Raw genomic sequence first — 13,366 nt, 5'->3', positions numbered from 1 at the left:
GTATCAAAAGGGAACGTGCTCCAAGGCCAGCTGCGCAGCCCAATGGCCGCGAGACGGGAAGCGTGAAATGCCAGATGACCTCGCTTACAAAAGAAATGTCCAAGAATTATGTCAGATGGTGTTGCGTTTGCGTAGCGGCCAGAGAGTCCAGCCTTTGCGCCGCCGGTGCCCGTTCATGCCATGATGCGTCTTCTCCGCACCACTGCCGCCACCGCAATGATCGTTTTCCTCGTCCTCGTCCTCGAGCTCGAGCCGGTACCGACGCACGCTGCCCGTATCGTCGTCAAAGGCCACGTGCTGTCGCGGGTTGAAGCAGTCCGGCACGAGGTGCCTGCGCACCCAACCGGTGAAGCCACGGCTCGCGGCGTCGATAGCCGCGTACTCGAGCCGGCGCGTGCTGTCGCTGGTCCAGTAGTGCGTTGTTTGTGGCGGCCCAGACGAAGTCGCACGGTCCTCTTCGTGCTCAATGTGATGCAGATGGCTATGCTCCTGATGACGAAGGTGGTGATTATGGCGGTGCGTGGAGGACGCCGAAGACGATGTGGCTCCGGCCTCCGTGAGCTCAACAAGATCGGGCGTCGGGAAGTGAAAGAAGGCAATCTGCTGCTGCTGTGGCCTCGACGTGCCGGCGGCAGGGACGCGCGCTTGGAACAGTGGCTGAGCGCTGGGTTGCGGATACGACTTGGCGGCCCGGCGGGTCGATGGCCGGGCTCGTGAACGCAGAGGCGGGCTGGATGGTGACTGTGGTTGCGGGCCTGGGTTAGAGGTGCGCCTGGTGGGCGACGTCGGTGGCCGTGAGCGAGAAGATGAAGTCCTCGGGCTGGCCGTGTTGGAGCCGTACCCAGAGTCCTTGCGCTGCATCTTGACGGCTGTGAGATTGTGGTCCGTCTTCTCGGGGTCCAGTGGAGAGTTTGCGTCGCAGTCGTATCTGCGGGTGGAATCCCGTGTCCGGGGCGGCGAAGGCGGTTCCTGCAGCTCGATATCGTTGAAGCTGTGATACGTCGTATTGGAAGCCGTGGGGCTTATTCGGGGCCCGTCCCCCATGGCCAGTACACGCCTGCCGGTGACGACGGCGGACGACGGTGAGCGAGAGACGGCGGCGGCGACCAAGGAGACGAAAGGCGTTAAGGAGGCGGCGCTGAGGGCGTCTCGGGTTTTGTACTGGCGAGAAGACGGCAAGACTGCAAGAAGCGGTATAGATGATCCATAGCCCGGCCGGGATAGGACAGGAGGGAAGAGAGAGGGAAAGTGTTGGAGAGAGAGAGACGGCCAGCCGAGCTGCCGCGCCTTTGACACACGACGATCCTGGCGGTCCACTGAGGCGATGCAAGTTGGGTCCGTTTCCCAAACAAAGCCGCCGGGTGGTTCACGGCGCGTGCGTGTCTGATGCAACTCTGGCAGGGGACGGGAGCCAAAATCGCTTTGATACAGGCGGTCCACCGGGTTAGAGGACCGGGGTTGTGGTGCAGGCCAAGAGACTCTGGAGTATCAACAGCCAAGTTGCGGTCTGCAGGGGTTTTGTTGATTTCCGGGGGCCGTGAGAGCGCAGCAGGCCCAGGTGCACGCAGAGACAATATCGTCAACCGTGGGGCGTCACGTCACGAAGAAACAAAGAAAGTAGACGCGCAGTGGGTGTGCGAGGTGTTTGTACTCGCCCGCTCGAATAACAATAAGAGCAGCCAGCGGCACCGGAGAGCAAGAGAGGGGGGGGTGCGTTCGAAAAGTCGCAAACTCAAAGGCACAAGGTTTTTTGACTGCAGTGGTATGGATGACGAACAAACAACGAGCCGGGAGCCGTCCGGACAGGGGTGGCCCGTGTCTCGTCCCACGCCGTGCTGTGCCTGTTGTGCATGCGCCGACGGCGGTGAGTGAGTTTGGGCACTGATGGGTAGTTATGAATGGGTCCCGTTTTCGAGGGTATCCGCAGCCCCGTCGTGGAGTGCACGCCTTCGCCTTAGCGCCAGGGCCCTAGGCGCAGTAGGTTGAAGCTTGGTGGGTTAGGTGTGCATATGTGTGCGTCCGTTGTGTTGTAAGTTCGTGGGCCAGTCAGTGTGTTTGTTGGTCCGAAGGCAGCCGATAGAGGCGGGGAGGGGGGTTGGACCCGGCGGCGGGACAAGAAGAGCCACCAGGAACAGAAGCGGGATCTGGTCAGGTACCGTACCCGGGCGTCTAGAAGGCCGACGACGGGCTGGGCTGGCACTTGCACGGAGGGTCAAGCTAACGGACCACTATCGTGGGCTTTTTCGTAATGAGATGGGAGGGCGCAGCAGGGATGCTAGGCGCTTGTTGGGGAAGAGACTGCTTGGTGCGTGCGCTGGCTTGGGGGGCGGTTGTCGGCTGTCGATTGTCGGTGGCCGACGATGGCGCGATGATGTGTTGCTGTCTGTCTGTGTGTCTGTCTGTGTAAGTGGGGGGGGAGGGGTTTTGTTTTGTGTGGGTTATATGATGCCGTGACTCCCCGCCCGTGGCGTTTTGGCGCATGGAGTTTGTGTTTGAGAGGGGGATGAGCCAGGAGACGACGGAGGAGGAGCAGAAGAAGAGAGAGGGAGAGAACAGTCAAGTAACGAGAGGACGGTGGATGGCGCAGGGGCGTTGTGCTGTTGCGTCAGTTGGAAGGATGTCGTGATGGTGTTGCAGCGGCAGGCAGCGGTGGCGGTGATGGTGGTGGTGGTGGTGGTGGTGGTTGTGGTGGTGAATGGGAATAGCTGCCGTCTGAAGATGCACTGTTCCCGGGCGTCGGCGGCGGCAGCGTCTGCGCGTGTGTATCGTGTGCGTGTGTGTCTGTAGTTGGGCCCTTGGTTGCGGCTACACCTCATCAATCAGAGATGCTGGTGCTGCTGCTTGCTGGTCATGCGTCCAAGGCGGGCGGGCGGGGGCGCGTGTCACTGGCGCATCCGATGTCGCTGAGATCTGCACACGAGCGAATGCGGTGTCGCTGGCTGCTGCAGCTTGCAGCGTCGTCTTACAGATGTAGGAAATATGTAGTTATGATGATTCTTTTGTTTGTTCTGCGGCCAGAACAGCACGCACGAGGTGTCGTATCGTTGCAGCTGTTGCGTGTGTATACTCGTGTGTCTGCGTCTGTCTCTTGCACGTCACGGGCGACGCATGACTTGTACTGCGTATGGCGGCCTGTCTCATCAACAACGTGCTGATGGTTCCCGTGTAACAGACAGGTGTGGTGACGATGAGTGGATGAATTTCATCCAAGTATGGGGGGCGGAGTGGACGGATGGACCAGTCCTTTCTTTATACGCACATATGCTTGGCCATGGGCACGCGCAAGCATGAGGTGGTGGTGCCGCTGGTGCAGGCCGAGGGCCGTCAATCACAGCACTGCAAAGCCACTAGAAAATTGTCAAGGTGAGCGGCGATGCGATGCGATGCGCGTGGTGACTGAGCGTCGGGTGCTCCTTCTATTCGTCGTTGACGACCATCATGTGATGATCCCAGCACAGGGATGGGCGCGACATCACCGCCAGTAGCATCACATGCGCCCGGGGGCACTTGGATGCATCACCCCCCGGCGGCTTCAACGCCCAATCACTCTGCCTAGGACGGGCCCCGACTCGCTGGCACCGTTGCGGTCGCACCCCCGGACACGCTGTTGGTGCTTCTGCTGGCCGCCCCCAAATTCTCTTACAAATGGAAGCGTGTTTGCGTGCTGCAGTGTGGCGCATCGATCGCTCCTGCTGGCGACGGATGGCCCAAGAACCAGGTGTCCTGTACTGCCTGCCCCCCTGAAGAGGTAACCGCCCCGCGCCCCGGCGGGTGCTCCCCTCAGGGCTCGCGTGCCTGATTGGGCTTGCCCCCCAGGTGCTCACGGCCACTCACCAGCCCCCAAGCGCTGAGCGGTTGGCTCATAAGACTGACATGAGATTCTTCCTGTCCTCTCAAATTACGCACACTCAGCCCGACGTCCCAGCGCCATTCCTCCATCATTCGTTCATCGCGTCCATCCCATCATCACTCTTCTTCCTCTTTCCCCCTCCTCCCGCGTGCTGCCCCCACCGTCGCCAGCCACACCGGACCAGGGCACGCCCTGCAATGCCTGCCTCGGCCTCCACTCCGTCATGAGCTTGGCCCACGGGCCGCTCCCCGTCCCATGCGAAACCACCCCTGCAAGCCTTGCTCGACGAGCGGAGACGCCGCCACCGCCCGCGGCAGGGACCACTTCGACGGCATTGTGCAGGCGGCACGAGTGACTGACGACTGCTACTAGCTGAGAAGCTAGCTAGGCGTCGACCCTCTTGTTAGGCAACTTGACCAGACACCGCCGCCCGCTGGGACACGGTTATCGATCATCAGACGGTTCCGCTCCCCAAAGTTGCTTGGCTTACTTTTGCTGGCGCCAGCCAGACTCACGACTCGGCTTCTAGCTCCCCTTCTCACCCATCTGCCCCCACTGCCCGGCGCTGCAAGGCACCACCACGGCGCAGAAGGGGTCGAAAAGCCCGCACTCGTCGCAGCTCGTGGGTCGGCGGGCTACGCGCGCGAGAGACGGCGGCGTACGCGTTGTGTCGGGCTAGATATGCTGCCTGCGGCTGGCCATAGTCTCGTGTAGACAGACGGCTGATGGTACAACTAGTCAGTCACTCGGACGCCATGAATAGTAACTGCGAGAACGGTGTGACCCCGCCATGCCCGTGGGCCTGAGTCGCTGTCCGAGGTCGCTGACAACCCCGCGATCCTCCTTGCTCTAGGAAGACGTGGTACCGCAGGTGCAACGGTGTATCTTCACCGTCTGTACGAAGTACCGTACCACGCACAGTCACGGCTCCTAGCAAACACACGCGACCGGCGCATGCGTCGTCTCTCCTGCATCATCTCCGTCTGTCGTGGCATCGCCGCCTCTGACGTGGTAGTACCCGAGGCCATCTCCAAGCTTGGCCGAACACCCCCTTGTCGTTCTGCCGGCAGCTTGTCCGCACAGACTGTACCATCAGGCGCGCGCGGCTGATCGGCACTGGCAAGTGACGCGCTGCCAAACGCCACCCTGCAAACCTGAGACTTCAGTGTCCCGGCGGCATCGAGGCGGCCGCGAAGGCTGGCCCCCATTTGCACATGCTTGTGGCGTTGGCGACGCGACATGTGCTTGAGCAGCTGAGTGCTCCAGGGCGCGACACTTGACTTTGTTTTGCTTCTTTCGACTTTATGGGTAGTTCGAGCTGGCTGGCCCAGGGGCCCTGTCGGCGAGCCAGTGAGAGACTATTGCAGCCTCGTTTGTTATCATCAAGTCGCTTTGACGGTAGAGTTTGCAGACACCGTGGGCGATCTTGAATGGTAGCCCGTGCGGTCGAGTATTTTCCATGGTGTATATTGCATTTCTGCGTTAAGATGTTTTTACTCTAGTTCACAATACAAGACAACCTGTATCCCAGCCCATCACAGTCTTCTAACTTGACTTTAGACGCAAAAGTTCCAAAGGCAGAACGAGAACGCGTTGTTGGGCGGCAATCAGTAGCCCTAGTAAGCAGGCTGATGCCCCCCTGGCGCAAGATGGGTTGAGTCATAGTAGACGAGAATCCGAGATAGAACCGCCCGTCACTAGCCCCCAACCATCAAGACCACGCTATGTCTCCAGACCCAAGCGCGGCCTACAGTCTAGGCGGGCAGACGATTGAAAAGGCTCAGGAAGGTCAAGATATGTGCGCAAATCTGTAATCAAGGCCACATCGGCTGGGGAATACGCAACCAGGCCGCCGCCGCTTCATCTCCACCGCCAACAGCATTGAGGCGTGTCAGCATGGAAACAACACCCATCCCCCGAACAGCGCTCAGGCCGATAAGCGTCAAGACGACGCTCCCCGCGCTCCCGTACCCGCCGCTCGCGTCCCGGCCCGTCATCAAGACGGCGCGCCTGCTCATCCGGCCCTTTACGGCGACGGACCTCGACGCCCTGCACACGCTCCGCACGCAGCCCGAGGTGATGGCGTGGATGCCCCTCGGCCAGGTCGACGGGGACCTCGAAAAGACCAAGGCCGTGCTCGCGGCTAAGCTCCTCCACGACGACAGAAACTACAGCTTCGCCATCTGCCTGGCGGCGCCCTCCTCCACGGGCGAGGAGGAGGAGGAGCATGAGCTCATCGGTACCGGCGGCTGCCACTCCCGCGGCGGGGGCATGCTCGGCTGGCCGGAGGTTGGGTACATGCTGCGGCGGGAGCACTGGGGCCGCGGTTACGGGACGGAGTTCCTGGAGGGCTTCATGGAGGCGTGGTGGGCGCTGCCGCGGTGTGAAGTCGCTGCGCTCACTGTGGATGCGAGTACCGTCGCTGAGGATGAGCTGCTCGCGGCGGACGACGCCGCCGCCGCCGCCGCCGCTGCTGCTACTACTGCCGATGACGATGGCGATGACAAGGAGGACACGGCGGCAGCAGCGGCAGTGACGGCGGTGGAGTGCATCTCGTCTTTTACGCGCGAGGACAACCGGGCGAGCCGTCGGGTGATGACCAAGGCGGGCATGAGCCTCGTCAAGATCTGGGAGGTGGTGGACATGCGCGATGGGAAGACGCCGATTGACTTGTACGGCTACGTTGCGCGGAGGCCCGTCGCCGCCGCCTCCCGCCCATCTGACTGACTGACTGACTGACTGACTGACTGCTTGATGAGCCGCGATGACGGACATTTGTGCTGTGGCTGAAGTGCTCCTGCTTTGCTCCTCGTGTCTTTTTTTTTTCTCTCGGCTCTATTCGGTAAGCTTCTTTGCTAGGCTCTCGGGAGGGCTTCACTCACGCAGGAACTGTCTACTCGCTGTGTGAGGAAGTGCTCTCATGAACCCGGTGAGTGTTGTCCGTTAACAGTCCGGCAGGGTCTTGGTGACCACCTTGACATACATGTATGTACATTGTGTGCGTTCGAGTCCGGGTTGCACTACGCAAATGCTTTTGTATCTGCTTGTGAAGATATATACCTTTTATATTATTGTATTCGCTGCACGCAAGATCCGCGACCAGCGTTTCATTACTCTGCGGTTCACGGCCCCTGGTGGTATTACCGTCACAAGTCCAAGATCCCCCTTTCTTTTCCGAGACCAACCCGCCCGTACTTGACTCAGCGCTCCATCACAAACATTACCTCGTAGGTATCACAAGAACAACAGTATTCATCGCCTTCATCGTCTTTGTCGTCGTCGTCGTCGTCGTCGTCTTCGTCATCGCCAATCATTCCGTCACGCCAAGTCACCTCCAAACGCCTCTTCCCAGTCCTCCGCGCTCCCCGCGCGCAGAAACTCCATCCACCCGCCGTCGTCGCCCATCACCACGTCCGCGGCCTCCAGCGGCGGCACGTTGGGCCACATCATGCTGAACACATTGTTGATTTGCGTTTCGGGGCTCTCCCCCACGGGCTGGCTGTCCGCCATGTACGGTAGCGGTGGCGTCGGCGGCACGTCGGTCGCGGGCTGCTGTGCTGCTGCGGTCGCCCCCGCCCCTACCGTCTGGTCTATCTCGCCGTCCGCCCTCGTCGCCATCCCGTCGGCGGGCATGTTGTTGTTGTCGGCCTGAGACTGAGAAGACGGCGGCGCTGCCGCTGCCGTGGTGCCGTCGAGGTACCGCCCGCTGAGCTCGGCGATGACGCGGTGGCAGCGCGAGCAACTGGCGTTGAAGGGCGCCATGCCGCTGATAGTCTTCAGCGTGAGGCCGATCTGGCGTCGCCAGTCGGCGGCTTCCGGTGCGGTCGGGTCGTTGCGAAGGCAGATGCACGGGATGAGCGCGGCCTGGAAGAGGAAATATCTAGTCTCATGGATCAGCACATATTCACGGGGGCGGGGGGTTCGTTCTTGGCCATAAAAGGGAAGAACATGGCGAACAGCCCACGTACAGGCCGTACCAGGCAGAGAGCCGGTTGTGTTCCTGCCTCTCCCAGAACTCGTCGATGGAATCAATCGTCGCCTTGGCCTCGGCCAGACACCGGTCGTACGCCGTCGCGCTCGCCTCGTCGGCGTCGGGCTTCCGCCTCAGCGCGCGGCGGATCACAAACGGCCGGTACATGATGATGCGCAGGTTGTGCATGCGCCACACCATGACAGCCTGCGGGAGCGCATACCGCGGCGGCACGGGCGTGCCCTCGGCAAAGTACGGCGGCACGCCCGCCTTCCACGTCTCGATGTGCTCGGCGTCGAGGCGGAGCAGCTCGTCGGCGGAGGGGAAGGACTTGCAGATGACCTTTTCGTAGCAGCGGTGCGAGGCGATGTGGAAGCGCGCCTGCGTCGCGACGGCCGTGTAGGGTGTCATCTGGCTGCTCTCGGGCGGGTACGTCTGCGAGGCGGCGGTGAGGTCCTTGTCGTTGACGTTGAGCGGGTACGACACCTCGACGCCCTTGTGCGGCCACACGTCCGGGCGGCCAAAGGTGATGGACGCGCCAATGTCGAAGGAGCAGAGCGTCCACCACACACGCCGCCGGATCTCCATGCTCAGGGGCGCAATGTTCCAGCCCTGGAACTCCTTGTGCAGGCCGAGCCCCATGGCCATGCGGCCCGAGAGGCCCAGGTAGTTGTACCCCGAGTTGGGCTTGTCGCGCTTCTGCTGATAGTTGGACGCCAGGGTCAGGGCCATGACGAGGCTCAGGTTGCCGACCTCGAGGAAGTTGAAGCCGAGGATGGACCGCGCCTGCGCGAAGAGCGCCAGGTCCAGCGTGTCGGCCGACGAGCCCGCCGAGGTCCAGACGCCGATGGCCGCGACGATGTACGCCAGCGCGGTCCAGCACGCGCCGTTGGGACGGGGGATGACCTCGCTGTACTGGGCCCGGAACGTGGGCTCGTGTACGATGGGGTAGCAGACGTGGTACAGGCGAAAGTACGAGTCGATCATGGCCTCGGCGATGTGGCGGTTGGGGTTCGGCTGCGGCGTCATCGGAGTCGCCATGGAGAACGACGACCCGGCTTCGTACTCGGGCCGTGAGGGCACGCGTCTCCTGGTGTTGGGATCGAGGAGGCGGAGGAGGGCCGCGCCAGATGCCACGCCGAGGTAGCCCCCTTCGCGCTCGTTGACGCTCAGCGAGGCCATGCCGTCGGAGATGGGCGTGTCGTCCAGGCTGCCCTCGAGCGCGTCCGGAGACAGGCCCTGCGCATACGAAGAGTCCTTTTCGCTCCATTCAAAGTCCTCTAGCGGCGGGCCTTCAAGCATTCGCTGGTGGTCAGCATCGACAGGGCGTGGAGGGCCCCCGCCGCAGCCGCCGCCGTCGGATGAGGGATGTTGAGGTTGCGGTGGGCAGGGAAGGGAGGTCCGTCTCGGAGCTTTCGAGTCAGCGACCTCGGACTCGTCCTCATCCTGACTCTTGGACCGAGCCGGCTCTCCAGCAAAGTCAAACGACGACTCGTCGGGCTGCCGAGCAGCCGGCCCCGCGCCGGCGCCCGCACGCTCCCACGGCCGCAAGTGAGGCGGCAACAGTGCTCTCGTCTGCCTCAGCAGCGCCTCTGCCCTCTCCAGCCTGGCCTCCACTTCAGTGAGATGCCTGCCATGCGTCCGTCAGCGAATGGTCTTTTGTGTGGACATGGAACATGCATGAACGCCGGTCCACGTACTTGCGCGTCAGGGGCGTCCGCGAATGCTTCTCGTACAGGCAGTGCCGTCGGTACTTGATGCAGAGATCGCACGTCGGCAAGGCTCGGTTGCAACGGGCCTTGCGGCGCCTGCACTCCTTGCATGCCTGGTCCGAGGAGCCGATATAGGACATGTCCAGAAGGGGATCCAGCTCGGCGTGGTCACCGGCGACGGCGCCGCCGTTGGCGGGGAGCGCGGATGCTGCTGCGCCAGCATGGCCGAGGTGCGAGGAAGGCGTCGATTCCATGACCAGACCAGAGATAATTAGTAAGGCTGCAGGGTCGACAGTCACCTTGAGCGTGAGTTGAGGATTCTGATGCCGACGATTGAACAAACGGCTACTGCTAACTGAAGGTTGTGCTGCGGCGGCTGCGGAGTTGCCTCGGAGGTGCGGTGGGGCCCCGGCCGCTGTGTTCAGCGCCAGTTAGTGGCTTGACGGTGAAGATTGCCCTTCTACGAAACGCCCGGAGGCCAAACTGCCGGCGCTTGTTGCTCCTAGTCCCACCTCGCCGGCGTCGGAATCCAAGTGGACTTTTGCTTACGAGACCGCGGGCCCTTTCCCCGTCCTTGTCTGTTTCCTTCTTGTTGGCCACTAACGCATGGCCCGTGAATGGCGGACGGTTCGGCAAGCTCGGCGCATTTGCCGGCGGCAGCTAACTACTAAAGCAGCCAGCCTCTTTGTCCACTTGAAGCCCATCACGAAGCAGTTTACCCGGTATCACTGGCTGCGCAACGTCGCCACGTCGGTCTGGTGTTTGTTGTGAATCAGAGAAAAAAAGGGCAATGCTGCAGGACAGAAATTACTGAAGGATCTATTTCCTGCCTCGAGATTTGCACCCTGCAATGCCACATCGTTACCGCGCAAAGCCGCACAGACTGGAACGACATGGAGGGCCACGCTGGCGAGGCGCTCCGGCTTACACGTTAAGAAGGCATTCGTTTTTTTGCGGCACTTGCCGTAATGAATGATCATCTCCAACCCGCATGTTGTCTAACAGGCTTCTAGAAGCCCCTCGGTGCTGATCTCGATCCCATTCTGGTTGGTGCCCCGCCTTGCCTGCCATTGAGGGCGACAGTCGCCCGCCACCGTTTGCATCTTTGACACTGACTGGACGGACCTCCCACTGCATCGCCCGCAATAGGCAATGGCAACGTGCCAATGCCGCATCCTTTTTCGCATTATACGCTGGATACGGCACTTGCGCCTTCCAATGACAGAACCCGGGGACGTCGTGGTTGCTTTGTCGCACGTCGCGCAATGGCAGTGTATTTGTAGGTAGTCATGGAATCCCACGATCCTGCTCTTCTATACTCTCGACCAAAACGTCGTACCTCCCAAAACTGTGCTTCATCACGTATTCTCCATTCACCATGTCGTTCCCCTGCGCCCGCCTCAGCGCGTCAGCCATCGTCGTCTCAATCCCTGCCTCCAAATGTCGAGCCGCGACCCGCCGGCCCGCCAGCTCGGCGTCCACCCGGACCAGCCACCGGTCATCCACCCCGTCAGCAATGCTGCTCCAGGGACCCTCGTCGGACAGTAAATAATTCCCCTCAAAGACACACACCTCGACGTCGGGAGCCACGCTCAGTCCCCCTTGCACCGGGTCCTTGACGGCGTGGTCAAACGTCGGCGCCGACACGGCATCCCGGCCGGCCCGGTCCCGGAGCCGGTCGACCAGGTCCGCGGCCGCGGCGCCGTCAAACGTCCACGGCGCGCCCCTGCGGGCCAACGCCTCGGTCGCGTTCGGGAGAGCTTCGAGTGCGGAGAGCGGTAGGTGAAAGCCGTCTGCGGAGATGGCGACGATGGAGGGCCCGTTCGGCGAGCGCCTCACCAGGTCGACGACGTGACGGGCGATTGTGGTTTTGCCCGACCCAGGCGGGCCGGCGACGGCGATGACGAGCCTGCGCTGGCCGCGCGCCTTAGCTGCCGTCCATTGCTGGCGGACTCGATCGGCCAGGGCTCCATATGTGGCGTCCATTGTTCAATCGTTTTCCTCGAGTTTCTTTCTTGTGCTTGTTATGAGACCACCTGATCTCTCTTGGCAAGCCCCGTGCTCAGCAGACGGTATAAACATATTTATCACATATAAAATGGGAACACTCGGAGCACAGCCCTCCAGGTGCAAGTGGGGTCCGGAGAGGAGCGGGAAGCGCACTGTCGCCCTCTCATCACGGCTCCGCTCAGGCTGGGACGTGGGGATTTTCCCATTTGGGGTAAATGCTTCCCCGCATTCATGCCTCGTCGGCTTGTATAACATGGGTTGCTGTTTAACAAGAGGGGGTTTGCAAGTGAAGGCACATGCCCTGTACGCTCCTGCGACATAATTGTTATGGCGGCCGAAGCTCCTAAAAATCAAACTTACAATTGACACACAATTCAATCATGACTGAGTGGCGAGCGCCGTCGTCCCAGAATAAGGCCTTTGTCCTCGGAGCTACGACAGCTATCCCCGACTTACGTCCACTACGTCCGCGTACACACATCCGGCGGACGCACGTAGAATTTGCCATAAGGAGGAGCAAATCGCGCCACAACGACTTTGATTGGTACGGTAAAGGGGATCGTTGTTCGGGGCCTAGTTTCACGGCGGTGGAAGAACCATGGGGATGAATGAACTCCCCGATCTTACTATTGACTCGTTTTCCACATTCCTCGTCTATCCAGGCCTTGTCTGAGCTTGGAGTGATAGATTGTGAATATCGAAGCCTCCCCGGGTTGAATCCATTGCCAGTGTGAGAGTCCCTTCAATTGTGACCGTCAACCTCTTTCGTCAAGGCTGGCAAATATTTGATGGCACAATCGACGTTAAACGAGAAGCAGACAATCGCTTTGTTTATTATCACTCTCGATATAACCCATCCATACCATACAGAGCCAGCGGTGTATCATTTATTCCGGTTCAGTTCAATATCTACAGTGCCATCTTAAACGAGCCCCACTCCCGGCTGTATATTACCGTTCATGTGGTGTTCTTCGGCATCTATCCTCTCCAATCTGAGGCCAAACCCCGGACTGGAGTCAGCCCAGCCCAGACTGTGCAGACGACACGTAATGGATTGTAACCATATGCACTCGAAGGTTACGGTGAGGCGCTCAAACTGTAAACTAACTTAGTCGACGAAAATTGCCTCCGAAGCAACGTCGTGGTCCGGATACCGATTTAGCCGTGCGACTCGTACCCATGATCAAAAAGCCATGTCACTTCGGACGCGAGCAGCCCAATCCAGCTGGTATGGCATCGTGAGCGTCGCGTTCGGCGACTTCGGCACTGGTTATCGTCCGCTCCATATAGAAGAGCGACCTAATTTGACCCGCAGCTCTGCAGCGGACAGTTGAGCTAGGTGCTCTGAAATTAGTTCTGGAAATGCAGATCTTGTGCCAAGGTTTGCAACTATCCCTTCGTATAGCTCGGCGTATATGCCCGGCGGAAGACTAAGACATGCAAACGCGATGGGTGGCACTCAGTCGGTACTCGGCAAGACACGGACCGAACTGCATGATTGGACAGTCTGGCTCCTGTGAAGGAGGTATAACAACACCACACACCGTGACACTTGTGCTGCAAGTTAGGTAATAGCACTGCCTCAACCCTCATGTAAAGGATGTAAGCCGGACAAACACGGTGTTGCTGACGGAAGAGAATGCGAGACAGATTTCCCTGCCACAATAGTTCCGTAGGATTCGAAATCTTGGGGTTGCATGGAACGCACGGGCGTATCTCGTATCTTTCCTGGTTGTCGAGAAGAGACAAGTGCCGCATGACTGTTGGGAGGAGGGAGAAGCATCGAAGCCAACTCTCAAAATGTGAAGGCATTTGCGGGTTAAC

General features: G+C 60.4%; 5 protein-coding genes across 6 annotated transcripts; 1 reads left to right on the top strand and 4 right to left on the bottom strand.

Moving 5' to 3' along the window:
• Positions 1 to 111: 111 nt before the first annotated feature.
• JDV02_008715 (uncharacterized protein) lies at positions 112 to 1,044 on the bottom strand (the record flags this gene model as incomplete). The annotated part of the gene is made up of 1 exon (XM_047990343.1): positions 112 to 1,044. The coding sequence occupies one exon, from the start codon at positions 1,042 to 1,044 to the stop codon at positions 112 to 114; it is 933 nt and encodes a 310-aa protein (XP_047846350.1).
• Positions 1,045 to 4,737: 3,693 nt separating this feature from the next.
• On the bottom strand, positions 4,738 to 5,091 carry JDV02_008714 (uncharacterized protein; the record flags this gene model as incomplete). Its single annotated transcript, XM_047990342.1, has 1 exon — positions 4,738 to 5,091. One exon carries the CDS (start codon positions 5,089 to 5,091, stop codon positions 4,738 to 4,740), a length of 354 nt encoding a protein of 117 aa, XP_047846349.1.
• Positions 5,092 to 5,560: 469 nt separating this feature from the next.
• Positions 5,561 to 6,934, top strand: JDV02_008713 (uncharacterized protein). Its single transcript, XM_047990341.1, has one exon. The coding sequence runs from the start codon at positions 5,747 to 5,749 to the stop codon at positions 6,575 to 6,577; it is 831 nt and encodes a 276-aa protein (XP_047846348.1). The 5' UTR covers positions 5,561 to 5,746; the 3' UTR covers positions 6,578 to 6,934.
• JDV02_008712 (uncharacterized protein) lies at positions 6,907 to 9,799 on the bottom strand. 2 transcript variants are annotated; one of them, XM_047990339.1, is made up of 3 exons: positions 9,521 to 9,799; positions 7,819 to 9,450; positions 6,907 to 7,730 (listed from the first exon to the last, which is right to left on the bottom strand). In XM_047990339.1, the coding sequence occupies exons 1-3, from the start codon at positions 9,784 to 9,786 to the stop codon at positions 7,169 to 7,171; spliced, it is 2,460 nt and encodes an 819-aa protein (XP_047846346.1). In that variant the 5' UTR covers positions 9,787 to 9,799; the 3' UTR covers positions 6,907 to 7,168. The 2 variants fall into 2 exon arrangements, with proteins under 2 accessions (XP_047846346.1, XP_047846347.1); XM_047990340.1 differs by having other exon boundaries at positions 6,907 to 9,450.
• A 1,020-nt stretch (positions 9,800 to 10,819) lies between these two features.
• JDV02_008711 (uncharacterized protein) lies at positions 10,820 to 11,594 on the bottom strand (the record flags this gene model as incomplete). The annotated part of the gene is made up of 1 exon (XM_047990338.1): positions 10,820 to 11,594. The coding sequence occupies exon 1, from the start codon at positions 11,516 to 11,518 to the stop codon at positions 10,820 to 10,822; it is 699 nt and encodes a 232-aa protein (XP_047846345.1). The 5' UTR covers positions 11,519 to 11,594.
• Positions 11,595 to 13,366: the final 1,772 nt, after the last annotated feature.

The sequence above is a fragment of the Purpureocillium takamizusanense genome, chromosome 8 (assembly GCF_022605165.1).
Source record: "Purpureocillium takamizusanense chromosome 8, complete sequence".
Taxonomy (NCBI): Eukaryota; Fungi; Ascomycota; class Sordariomycetes; order Hypocreales; family Ophiocordycipitaceae; genus Purpureocillium; species Purpureocillium takamizusanense.
The sequence above is the reverse complement of the archived record's forward strand: the minus strand, read 5'-3'. Positions and strand labels throughout refer to the sequence as shown.